The 14,002-nt window shown below is 40.1% G+C and overlaps 1 protein-coding gene across 2 annotated transcripts in view; it reads right to left on the reverse strand.

The window, feature by feature from the left end:
- LOC134571533 (caspase-10-like) overlaps positions 1-12,410 on the reverse strand; it is a 52,560-nt gene extending 40,150 nt beyond the window's left edge. The window contains exons 1-4 of one of the 2 annotated variants that reach the window (XM_063429862.1): positions 12,308-12,410; positions 7,250-7,575; positions 5,967-6,063; positions 247-382 (exon numbers count right to left, since the gene is read on the reverse strand). In XM_063429862.1, the coding sequence (XP_063285932.1) occupies positions 247-382; positions 5,967-6,063; positions 7,250-7,545 (529 nt within the window). In that variant the 5' untranslated portion in view covers positions 7,546-7,575; positions 12,308-12,410. The remainder of the gene's footprint in view (positions 1-246; positions 383-5,966; positions 6,064-7,249; positions 7,576-12,307) is intronic. The other variant, XM_063429864.1, reaches the window with a different exon arrangement.
- Positions 12,411-14,002: the final 1,592 nt, after the last annotated feature.

The following is a 14,002-nucleotide window of genomic DNA, read 5'->3' on the forward strand; positions in this document are numbered from 1 at the left end:
GTTGAGTGAAAGGCTGGGCCACAGTCACCCAAGGGAGGTTTGTGTTGAAGTGCTAGTGCCACTATTATATAAAAGGCCATTTTAAATCCAGGTTGTAAAACTACAACGTGTGGAGACATCCAAAGAGGGAGAATACTTTAACAAGGCATTCATGAGAAACCACACCAAAAAAAAAAGAAAAAAAAAAAGAAATGAGAAACCTCTACAAAATGATAGTTATGCCCACTAGAATGATACAATGTGTACCTTTTTCTTTTTTATATCTTCCAATTATTTTCAGCGAATCTGGAGAAACTTTGCTAAGGGCATTTTCAAGAGCGGTAAGATCATCTTTAGTGATAGTTTCCATTTTCTCCAAATAGCTCAGAAGATCAAGGAATGACTAAAAGACAGTTGGAAGACAGAATTTCTTATGTTTTCTTATGTTCTCCTCTTAGTGTCAAAGACTTTCCATTAATGTTTTTTTCTATCATTTTCAAAGTTACCATGGTACTTTATGTTTTTTTTATTTGCTCTATTTTCTTTCTATTTTTTTTTAAGTTTTAAGAAGAAAGAATACATCTGTTGGTAAATGTATATACATATATATAATTTTTAACAGGGCCCAGATTAATTGTGCCTCCCTAACTAGGTAGGGTACTTTTATTTTGGGGGTGGGAGGTAATTAAGGAATTGGGGACCCCTAGCTACCTAGGGTGGGATATGTGACAATTTGGGGGTGGACAATGATATGTCCATACCCCCTTGTATATTAAATTAGACTGCCCACCAGCAGTCCTAAGGAGGTGTTAAATCACGTTTGCTTCTGCCTAGGCATCCATAGCCACACCTTCTCTGGCTGTGACTCACACAGCCTGCATGAAAAACATGGTTTCATTTTCATTCACATGTTGGTTTGCTTTAGAGATTTTTGTCTCCAGCTCTGTAAGTTGAACTTTAATCACACACAGGTGGCTCCTGTAGGTTCTAGACGACTGTTAACAGAGCAGGAGATATGAAATTCGAAATTAAACATAATTTGCAATAAAGGGAGTTTAAACATATGTCTCTTTACAAGAAGTGTTTATGAAGACTGTGTAGGAGGTGTAACTAATGTTGCATAAACAAAATGGTTGAACTACTAAATGGCAGAGAACTGAGCAGTGAGACTGTAGGGGCATGATCTATTCACCAAAACTGCGTCATTAAGCTAAAGTTGTCTTGGTGCCTATAGTGTCCCTTTAACCCCTTAAGGACACATGACATGTGTGACATGTCATGATTCCCTTTTATTCCAGAAGTTTGGTCCTTAAGGGGTTAATAGCCCCGACCTGTCACTTATTTTCTTATTTATTATTATAAGCCCACACCCACCGCCTATGAGTAGGCACTGGGGGTCAATATATCCCCCATTTATTATTATTTTAGCCCCCAACCGCTGACTATAGGTGGGGGCTGACAGGACATTAAGTCCTCCCCATTTATTATTATTATAGCACACACCCAATAGCCCGCTGCTAGTGTTGTGAGTGGTCAAATACTGGGAGCTTATAAACTGCCAATAAACATTATCGATTATAAATGTTCTCAGCTGGATTGTAATCAAAGGAACTCTATAGGCAAAAAAATGCATATCCCCCCCCCCCCCCCCTGTAACAGTAAACCTAGTGTCACTAAATGCTTTATTCCCCTAAATAGTGTAAAAATTAGCTATAGAAATACATGTTTTTATCTTAACTTTGATCAGATTCTCTGCTACTGCTCTGATTTCATGTCATATCTCCCTGCTTGTATTTCATCCAGACTGTCCACCAATGGCCATGCTCATGTGATTTTATTAAGACACGGAGGCTCCTATTATGCTGCACTCTTTCTTTATTTACCTCAGCAGCAAAGAAAAATACCATTAAATCAGTATAAAAGAAACCAGTAAATAACATGAGGTATATCTTCCTAGCAACAGGAACAGCCAATCAGCATCCTCTTTATAGCATAATAGGCAGTGTCCAGTATACTACTCCCTCTTTCTTTGCTGTTACCTCAGTTAAGTGACACTGGGTCCCATGGTTCTTAACTGTGGGATCTTTTACTTTACTTTATTCATATCATTACTGTGGTTATATAATATAGTTATTATAGTTATAACATAAAAAAAAAAAAGACTGGCACTTGGATTCCATGGTCTTCCAAGACATCTGGAACCTATGGGGTCTATTGGAAATAGATTTTTTCGCTTCTCGTTTGAATGCTCAACTTCGCCGTTTTTTTTTTTTCAGTTGGAGACCAGATCCAATAGCACTGGCTATGAATGTTTTCTCCAAGGAATTACAATTTTCTGCCCTTTACACTGATTCCCTGTTGCCTTTCCATCTACATCGCCAGTCCGGCACCTGGTGATTGTGGCTCCTCTATCGCCCTCCCAACCATAGTTCTCTCCTCTTCAGGAGGTGGTTATCGACCTTCCATCTCTCGAGTGCCTTCTTCAGGATCCAGACGGTGTACCTCATCCCCTTGTTCTCCAAGGTCTCTTGCATCTCATAGTGTAGTCTATTTCAGGGAACCTTGGTCAGTCAAGGGAGTTTCACAATCAATTCCCCAACTTATCAAGGGTGCACCTGTTGTAGAATTATTAACCCCCTCTAACTTATATCCATTATTAGGCCCCTTATAAACTATATAATCCTTACTGGGCCCCTTTTAATACTATATTCTCATATTCAGCTCTCATGCCTCGTAGTTTAAACTTTACAAGATTCCTTTGTTCGTAGAAACAGCATGTCAGCAGAAAATGCTAGAATCTTCTGATTCAAAGAACACACTGTAGCAGATAGTATTGATAGAGTGTATAATTGCCAAAGAGGCCTTGAGAATACTGAGGATACTAACCTTGAAAGACTAAAGGTACCAGCTACTCTTTATGGATAGCTGCCAAAATGCCCCCTCCCATCGAAAGAACTCCTCGTGCTAGCAAGATGGCGCTGAAATCTGGAGGAGAACTTTATGACGTCAGTTATGATGTAAGACGTAACACCCAACAGGGAGGGCATTTAACTAACCACTTCTTCTCTTAGCCAATTGACAATGTTTCCTCACCTTTTATCTTGATTTTACAATGATGTAATTTTATCTTTAAAAAGGACTTGCAAGCCTGCTTTGTTCAGATGCTAATAAATTTCCTGAAGTGCTTTTAACCTGAACTCCGTGTGTCAGTGTGAATTTACTTCTGCGTATACGCAATTTAAACATCTCTAATTTGGACAGGAACAGATAGTCATTCAAACTTCTTTGTTTGCTTAAAAGATTCCCTTATCACACCCAACACGAGACAGGCTTATAAATCAGCTTGGAGCAGATGGCATAGTTGGTGCATGAAATTAAATTTAAATCCCATATCGCCTCCTTTTATGTCTGTCCTGCATTTTTCTGACTTCTATGATGAAGGTAAAGCCTATCGCACTGTGGACCTTACCGATCGTCCATTTCTGCTGGCCATCAAGGTTTCGATTGGACGCCTGTCGGTTGACATCCTGCCATATGTTGACTTCTCTGAGGAACATGGTTTGCTCATCCACCCTTACCACGATACTCTGTCTTATGGGACGTCTCTATTGTCTTGATTTTTTTTTCTTGCAAGAGGTTTTTCTGACGTACGAGCTCTTGATGTGGTTGCTCGTTCCTTTACTCCAGAAGGTGTCCTCTTTGAAATTTCTCGAAGGACAAAAACCTCCTCTAAAATCAATTTTACCCAGTTTTCCCTGATAGATCTCTCCTTTGCCCTGTTGCATACTAATGGGTGTGTGAACATCGTTCCACTACGTTACGGAATCCTTTGAAACAGGAACTCTTCATCTCCTTCCAAAAGTTGCGTCTTCCGGTGTCTACTCTAGCCTGGTGGGTCAAATACGTTATGTCTCTAGCAGGTATTGATACCTATGTGTCTGTGCCTCATTCGGTTCGTGGGGGAATGGCTTCTCAGGCTTCCTCGATTGGTTGTCGCTTGGAGGATATTATGAGAGCGGCTGGTCTTCGGAGTCTACATTCCATGATTTCTACTTTAGACCTATTCAACACTTCACAGGAGACATAATTTCACAGCTTTGAACTAGCATAATAGGAGCCTCCGTGTCTTAATAAAATGTACAGATTTTACTATTAACATGACGTAAAGTCATGATTTTATTAATGACACGGAGGCGAGTATTATCCCTCCCTCTCATCCCTGGAGGTTTGGTCTTCTCTGGGTAAGTTGACTTCACAGTAAGTCTTTTTTGATTTTTGGGTTTTATCCTTGTTAATGACTGTCAAGAGCTTAAGGTTTGACTAAACTGAATTTCATGTTATGTATATATATCTGATATTCCATGTAATGCGAATTTATGCATGAATCCAGTTTTATACTTGGATATTACCATATTCTCCTTTCTCTTCCAGCTTGACTTCGAGATCCAGTTTAAGGCTCGTGTACCCTCTTATTGGAGCCCACTTTTTATTTGGATTTGTTGTCCTTGTTATGGATCGCAAGAAAGAGGAAGTAGTATACTGGACACTGCCTATTATGCTATAAAGAGGATGCTGATTGGCTGTTCCTGTTGCTAGGAAGATATACCTCATGTTATTTACTGGTTTCTTTTATACTGATTTAATGGTATTTTTCTTTGCTGCTGAGGTAAATAAAGAAAGAGTGCAGCATAATACTCGCCTCCATGTCATTAATAAAATCATGACTTTACGTCATGTTAATAGTAAAATCTGTAAATTCTCTATGAGAATCAATAATGACACGCCCACAATGACTGTCCACCAATGGCCATGCTCCAGTGATTCTCTGTGAGAATCAGTAATGACACGCCCACAATGTCTGTCCACCAATGGCCATGCTCCAGTGATTCTCTGTGAGAATCAGTAATGACACGCCCACAATGACTGTCCACCAATGGCCATGCTGACATTTTACTGAAACAACTAAAACTGAAGTGCTGCTTAATCCAGACACAATTACTCTATTAATTCATCTTGATGTTTCTGCTGCTTTCATTGTAACATTGGTCTGTGTGATTCTGCTCTGTGTTCATCCTACCTGTGCTAGTGTTTGTTTAGTGTCTCCCTTACAGGCACCAGTGTCCCGATTTCCCTTCGGTGTTCCAAATCCCTTCTATTCTCCCTTTACACAGCCATCCTGTGTTTTCTCATCATTACATCATTTAGGCTGATTGCATCCAGGTCTACGTATCTTCCCCTGACCCTTAACTTCAGTATCTGATAGGATCATTGCCTGTTCCTGAACATTGCCTGTTTTCTTCAAATGCTCATCCTCAATTTTTAGTAACCCTTCTGCCACCATCAATTCTACTGCACAGGCTCAGTGCCATGGGATCCTCTTTGATGGCAATCTTTTTTCCTCCTCTACCCACATACAATCAGTCTCCAAATCCTCGAGTTTTTATCATAAAAACACAGCATGCACCCTGAAACCCAATGCATGTAAAACTTATTATCTCCTTAACGAATTAAAACATGTTCATTGTTGGTCTCACTTAATCCCCCCAACCCCCTTTTATTCTTCACAAAAGGATGGTTAATGGACCAAAGATATTCATGGTCTTAGGGACCCCTGTCTAATGGGTAGCCATGTGGTTAATTTAGCTCTGCTTACAATGCTTACAATCATAATTAATGATGCTACCAGACTAATGTTCTTAAGCTCCTAATTCTTCCACATCTCACCCTCTGTCAATACTTATAATAGCTCACAATAAATTGTAAGGTTCGATAAAAAATCCTAGTCATTCAGGATATTATCCATATTATAAGCCACTATCTTAGATCCCTTGTGGAAGAGCAATATTAAGTATCACTGCTGGGAGGCCAGAGATTTAGGAGCTTGTTTTTCATATTCTTGAGATAAGTGATATATCATAAATTGATTGCCTTTTCTGTTGTGTACAGTGATATACCTGTGTATATATCTCAGAATGTTAGTTCCTTACCTTGCATTCCTTTTGCTTTTTAGTGAGCTTCAGGAGAAAGATAATCTCTTTGTGGTCCTGTTTGGTAATGTTTTCTGAGATTTCAAACAGCATACGTCTATTTAAAAAAACAATATAAAAAAAATATAGATGCAGTTTAAGTGGTTAAGACCCAACAACACCCTATCTTTTGGAGGCAACGGATCCAGACAATTCAGGTCACAGTGTCTGTTTTCTTTCTTCTAATATTTACCATTGATTTAGATATTGCTCTTAGTGCTGTTATGTATAACCTAAAACAGCCATGTTGAAAAATTAAAAATGGGGGACAAAACACTTGTGCATTTTTATATGTACCTCTGCTTAAAAATTTAAAAAGGAACACTATAGCATTAGGACGACAGACCTGTACTCCTAAAGCTATAGTAACCCTGTCTATATTTAGATTACTTGTCCCCCCTGGGTGTAACAGAAATAAGTAAGATGAAAGTTGTACTTACCTTTTCTCTAGCGTCAAAACTCCCTTGGTGCTGGTTCTGCTCCGCCTCCCTCAACCTCAACATGGAAGGTGTCGCATTCCAGGCATTCGTCCAATGCAATGTTCCTAACAGAGGAGCATTAGGGACGTGATGCACATAGGAATACTTTCTTGGGAAAGCTTGTGATGCCGGAACCGGAGTAACGTCATATTCCAGCTCCAGCATCACTGCCGTGCGCGCGAGGGAGCTGGGCAGAGAAAACTGAGGGGAGAATGCTCCCTCGCACGCCCACCGGACCAGCCGCCAGGTGAGACCACTGCCAGCCTCAGGGGGCCCCACAGGAGAAGAGGCTGGCAAAATGTGGCCGCACTGGCATACATACCCGGGTCGCAGCGCGGCCGGGCCTCCTGGTGGGCCGGGTCCGGTCGCAACTGCGACCCCTGCGACCGCGGTATGTACGCCAGTGGGTCCTGGTGATATGACTTCCTGCCGAACATGGCACTGTTAGAGATCCTGTCAACCTGTAATCAAAAAGCCTGCAAAGGTGCATTTATATTTGTTGTTCTTAATCTTGTGATACCAGCTTACCAACCTGCACACAGCAAAGTTATTGAGTAAATCTCAAGTTGAGGCCTGTTTTTTAAGTTGATAAAGTTTTCTGACTTCTGCAGCTTTACTGGCAACAAAATGGTCCATGAATTTTGGATTGTTATTTTGTGTTTTCAAAATTCCAGAAAAATTCCAGCTGAAAGTCAGAAGACCTTATTGATTACTGACGCTGGATGGTGATATAACTCATTATTAGATACTTTAGTAAGAAAATACCTATAATCAGAGATCTTCCCGCCTCTTTGGAGCATATCTTTCACATGTTCTTTGGTAGTGTTCAATTTTTTGAGGAGACTATGATGTCCAATGAGGTACAGCAGTTCAGCCACTAGAAATGGATCATCTTCATTTAGGAGATCAATGTTCATCAGTGCCTCAAAGAGTTCTTGACCTGAAGTCATAATAGCCAATTTCTTGGCAGGCAGAAGGCCAGTGCAGAGATATTTCATAGCCTCCACATCTGTTGTGTCCAAATTGGAATCCAATTCGTATAGTAAGTCTATAAACTCCATGTTTAAAATTATAATGGACACAGGTTAAATCTGAAATTAGAAAGTAATGTGAAAATACAAATGCCTATTAACATGCCAAGAGTCTTGATATACATCAGTCACTTATATTATGTTGTCTACATTCTGTGAGTTAAAAAAAACAAAACAAAAATGCTCCTTCAGAATTTTTATTTTTTTGCAGTTAAAAGGACACTTTAAGCACCCAAAACACTCAATTCTTAAAAAAGTGGTTTTAGTGCATAAATGTTGTCCCCTCTTCTCGCAATATAAAACATTGACGTTTAAGAAAGCAATATTTACATTAGCCATAATCACGTCCCTAGTGGCTGTCAGACTGAAAGCCAGTAGAGGCACCACCCCATTGAAGACTTACAATTTTTGAAAATATTCACATTTGGTGTAGTCAAAAGCTGTAAATGCTCCTCAATGAAAAACACTGGATCCAGTGCTTTATGAGAAGCTGCAATTATGCACTCTTGAATTTCATAATCTCTATTTTAGAATTCATAAAACTATTTAGAAAAGTTTTATTCAGTGTGATTAACAAAACTAAAAACCTGCTGTAATGTATGATAGAAAATGTTAAAATCTGTTTCAAGTGCTATACAATGGCAATGTAAACATGCACAAACAGCTGTGCATTACTAGTGATTTTTTTTTTGCACGTTCCACACTTGCCATGTTTAATGGTTTTTTATATTATTATTGATACTGTACTACAGAGAGCCCCAGGTGGAATTTTCCCCCCAAGTAAGTGGGTTAATCTCATAAGAGCAGACATTAGACTGTGAGAGTAGGACCTGCCAAAGATGAGGTACATTGACGTTGTAACTAAATCCCCCCATTATTTTGCCTAAATTAGGTGTTTAAAAAAAAAACCTCCCCAAAAAATCTGATTTTTTTAATAAATGGAGACTGGGTGAAAGTCTTACGGAGAAGGGAAGGGAGTTCCACAGAGGAGGTGCAGCCCTGGAGAAATCTTGAAAGCGAGCATTAGAGGAGGGAGTACGGACAGAGGATATACGTAGGTCTTTGGCAGAGCGTAGGGGCCTTGACGGGACATACTTGTGTATTAGGGAGGATAGGTAGGTTGGAGCAGCATTTTGTAGGAACTTGTAGCAAGCACCAGAATTTTAAATTGAGCCCTTTATCTAACTGGAAGCCAATGCAGGGACTGACAGAGCGGGGAGGCGTTGGAGGTGTGAGCGGACAGGAAAATAAGCCTCGCATCCGCATTCATAGTAGATTGAAGTGGTGCAATATGGGAACACATAAGACCACTGAGAAGGGGATTGCAGTAGTCAAAGCGAGAGAGAACAACAGCATAGACCAGCACGTTAGCCGCATCTGGCGTTAAATAGGGGCGGATGCGCGCTATGTTTTTGAGATGGAAGCAACAGGATTTCACGATTGATTGGACATGAGGGGTGAAGGAGAGGTTGGAGTCAAAAAGAACACCCAGGCAGCGAGCCTGCGAGGTAGAGGTGATGGTAGCGCCGTTGACTTGGAGGAAGACAGACACGGGAGTGGTAACACTTGAGGGAGGAAAGACCAGAAGTTCTGTTTTGGACAGGTTGAGTTTAAGGAAATGAGCAGCCATCCAGTTGGAAATCGCAGAGAGGCAGTCAGAGACACGAGTTGTGGCGAAACCGACCTCGCCACGTGTCCTTGGAGGGGGCTGCTTGCCCGCCTCTTGCCTTTGGACTATGGCCCTGGGAGATTGGGCCCTTCAAATAAACGTATTCGGCCCTAACAGAGTGCATGTCACTCATTCTGGCCCTTTAAATACAGTGGGGTCATTCGGTACTTGCCCTGTGTGAGCGGTGATACCCCAGATAGCTATGCCATGGAGCCTATTCATATAATGAAAGACTATGGGAAAGACTTTAGCTCCGTGGCAATTGAACTGTGTGAATAGGATCTGAGCGCTATTCGGTAGTTTTGTGCGCTCAGATCCCAGCTATCTGGGGATATGTGAAATGTCTGTGTGTTATGTGTAAAAGGTGACTTTATGTATTTTAAAGTGTTTTACTGTCTTTGTGTCCCCATGTGCATAATGGAGCCTTGTCTATGTCCTGGGAGGTAATTGGATTACTTCTCTATTGTCTCCAGGAGAGAGGGCTCTGTAAAACCGGTCTGAGCCGGAAAGCCATGCTGGCAGGGTTTTTTAAAAGATACTTTACTAACTTTTGAACCCCTGGTCTGATTCATGCCATCTTTTAATATGGTGTTCCCCTGAATGGATTGATTGTGGATATGCATTTTTATGTGAATGTGATGTATGGTTTTAGAGTTATGAAAGTTGGGTAGAAAGTATGTTTTAACTGTATGTGTAATTGAGTTTCCTCTCAGGATAAGGGGAGGGAATATGTGGGATGTAACTGTGATGTGATTGGTTGTTTTATACCTCCCTGTGGGCGGACCTGTATTTGCAACAACTGTAATAAAAACCAGGCTGGGTGGGCCAGCACCGGAGTTCCTGTTGAACCCTCAAAGTGAAGTATTTGGGGGAGGATTTATTGCATGCTGTTCCAGTTTGACTGCTAGGAGTGCAAACCTATTCGTATGGTTCCTATTCAACTGTCTACACTCTACAGCATTCAGAGGCTTGGGAGGATTCATATGCTTCTCCGATACGGTGATTGTGGTGTCTGCCAGAGTGCTTGGAGTCCTCAGGAAACGCTAGGAGCATCCTTTAACGGAGGTACCCAGTCGGGGTGCCTACACGAGTCAAGATGGGCGGAGAGAGATCAGGAGAGGATAGGTAGATTTGCATGTCATCTGCATAGAAATGATAACGGAAGCCAAAGGTGCTGATGAGTTTAACAAGGGAGGTGGTATAGATAGAGAACAGTAGGGGACCAAGGACAGAACCTTGAGGGACACCGACAGAGAGTGGTTGGGGGGGAAGAGGCAGAGTCAGAGAAATAAACACTGAAAGAGGGCTGGGAGAGGTAAGAGGAGCACCAGGAGAGAGCAGTATCACGTAGACCAAAATTATTGAGAATGCGGAGAAGCTGTTGATGATCAACAGTGTCAAAGGCAGCAGAAAATCAAGTAGAATTAGGATAGAGTAATGGCTGTGAGATTTAGCAGGAATTAAATCGTTGGATACTTTGGTCACAGCCGTTTTGACAGAATGACCAGCGTGGAATCCAGACTGAAGGGGGTCAAGCAGAGAGTTGGATTCGAGAAAGTCAGTCAGTCTGGTGTACACCACTCTTTAGAGGATCTTGGAGGCAAATGGCAGTAGCGAGATAGGGCGGTAGTTGGATGGGGAGTTGGGGTCAAGGCTGGGCTTTTTCGGAATTGGGATTACAGTTGCATGTTTGAAGTTGATATGCAAGAGGAAAGGGAGAGATTATTGTTTGAGTGAAAGGAAGAAAGAGCAAGAGAGGGAGACAAAGTGCGGATGAGATATGAGGGAATAGGATAGAGGGAATATTTATTTGATACTGTTAATAAATGTGGTTACATACTGTGTTTATGTCATCCATATATACTGGGTATCTAATGCTTTAGTCTGGAGCCAATTTCTTATTTATTTACTTATTGCAAGTAACAATATGATTTGCGCCGCACAAATTTAAAGTAAACTGCATATACCTAAAACCTAACTTAATCTAATGTAAAGACTGCTTGTTTGGTAATTTGTTCAGAGTAAACATGAATCCAAAGAAAGAAACTAAACAAAACTATAAATGTATTTGTTTTGCCAATCATATCTATCTATATATCTAGAAAAACAAACAGTAAAGTGGAGCAGTGCAATTCAATGTGCAAGCAGTTCTAAAAGTGTACAATTTAGTAAAATGTCACAGTATATATGCAGCAACCAAATCAAAACCCTTTAAGAGAAATTCACAGCAACGAACAATATAAAAAATGGTGCACAATAAAATACAGATTCTGTGTTTTCAAATAGTGAAGATGATTTCTACTTTAAAAAGTCTAATAAAGTGCTGAATTTACATATCATGCTAACAAAGTAAAAAAAAATAAAAAATCAGCCAATAGTGACAACCATACATCACAACACTATTACACATGTGATTTATGGTTGTCACTATTTTTCACACTAGTGATGGCTGATTTTTTTTCACTTTGTTTGCATGGTATATATATTCGCCATTTTATTAGTTTTTAAAGTGGAAATTATTTTCACCATTTAAAAGCACATTTGAAATGTATATTTTATTGTGCACCATTTTATATATTAATTATCTATATCTCTACCTATACACACCAGAGTGGGGGATAAGGTAAAGACACATGGGCTTGGCATCATTTGTCTTTAAAATCATTTGGAGGGACATGTTGGCACATTTGATGCATATATAGTAGTAACTCTCTTTGTCAAATAATCCAAAGGCCACATTATGCATTATGCAGTGATAATTTCAATTGGACAAGCAATATATATTAAAATATATCAAAACTGATTGGAATAATGTAATTTGTCATCTGCTCTGTAAAACACCCCACTCCCCTATCAATAAATCAGTATCAGTATATCAAAGTGACTTTAAGTTACAAAAGATACATTTTACCTGTACATTGACCACCTACAAAGTCCAATTTTGCCATACAAGTCTGGAGCACAGTTTCCTGTATATAATGTACCCAGTTGTATCAGATATATAACTGCAGGGTATAGATCAGGAAGTGGGATCAGAAAACCGATAGTAAAAGAGACACTCACAAACACACATAAGGCATTTCATTACTATATCTAGTGAATAAAAGAGTTAACTTGTCTTACCTGTGAATGTCCCCAGTGCTGTCTAAAACGTCAGGTTATTAATAAAAAAAAGTTCATGTATTGAGCTCCTTTTACAGAACTCTCCTCCAGTCTGAGAACAGACTTCCTGTAGATACACTGTAACTTAGACTGCTCATTCCGGGTTTGTCACCTAAGCACCCTCCCTCCCACTGCAAGAACTTTCAAACTTCCTTCTTGCTGTGCTTGCAGTGTTATGACAGAAAAACACATGGCAATGTGTTAATACCAAGCATTAGATTACTGCCATATTTTTCTTAATTTGTAGGACAGTACAGTATATGCATTAATAAATCATGCAAACTTTTTAAATCACTTTTGGTGTTACTTTTTACCACTGCTGCTGCTATAGTTAGGGTTGCCACCTTTTTAAAAAAATAAGAATAAATAGGCTATTCTAATTGGCATAATTAATTACTATATATGCTTTACATCACAGGGCACAATGTCACCTGATATTACTAGACATCTCAGAGAGTAACAAAAACATTTAAAACGGGACAGTTTCCTAAATCACTAATAAACTATTTACAATGTGTGGCCTGTGTCTGACTGTGCATGTAGTGATACCGGAGAAACTGACGGAAGCCAAGCACAGAGAGATGGACACAGGTTTCTTCAGGAAGGAAGAGATTCTTTATTGGATCACCGATCGGGACTCAGAGGGACTAGCGTCACCAAAATACAGCAAAGTCTGAGTACTGAATACATAGAGTACATTCCTTATATAGCACTGTAGCTCCTCCCACAATTAACTACACCCACACATACCCTTAACCTATTTAATAAATAGAGTCTAAACTCATCCATCCGGTCTAACCACGTGGCTCATCTGATACAAAGGAGAGGGACGCGTAATTCCAGTTCTTACATTCCTGCACCTGGTCAGTACAGTGATAACAGTATCTTAGCTACGTGTAATTAACTAACTGATACTACAAACACATATACATACATATGCCTTGTGGCAATCTTAGCCTGCTAAACTTGTATTTTACTGGAATTACATCACATTCCCCCCTTTGATGCCTCTGATATTTCACAATTACTTGAGGCATCACTTAACCTTGGTTTGCATATACCTCAGGTTACCATGAACCAGACCAGACTTATCTTATGATGTGAATCTTTTAACACTCATCTTCCTGCATTGGTTCTCCTTGATCTAGAGCCTTATACTTATATATCGCCATTATCTGTGCAGCAGCCTTCCTCTCTGCTATACTTCCTATCAGGCTTTGCACAGACCTAACTACTAAGGGTATAAGACACGGTAGGAGTAGACACAACAGTAAAATCAGTAGGACTCCACCTACCACTGCCTTAAGCCCTCCAAACCACTCATACCAGCTACCAAACCAACTACTTGGATTGTACCCTTTCCATACCTGAGTAGGCACATGCACTAGTTTAACCATATGGCTAGTAAGCTCAGCTATTGCTTGCCCTTCGTCATCTATTTGAAGACAGCAATTGCTCAGGTTAAACTTCCCACATACACCTCCCTCTACTGCCAAAAGGTAATCCAAGGCTAATCTATTTTGGTACACTGCTGTCCTCATCCTGGTATTATGCTTCGCTAGAAGATTGAGTGCTTGTGAGGTCTCATTAGTAATAATCTCAACCACCGCCTGTAATCTTATAATACGGTTGAGCATATAAATTGGGGTTCTATAA

The sequence above is a fragment of the Pelobates fuscus genome, chromosome 8, assembly GCF_036172605.1.
Source record: "Pelobates fuscus isolate aPelFus1 chromosome 8, aPelFus1.pri, whole genome shotgun sequence".
In the NCBI taxonomy this organism is placed as follows: domain Eukaryota; kingdom Metazoa; phylum Chordata; class Amphibia; order Anura; family Pelobatidae; genus Pelobates; species Pelobates fuscus.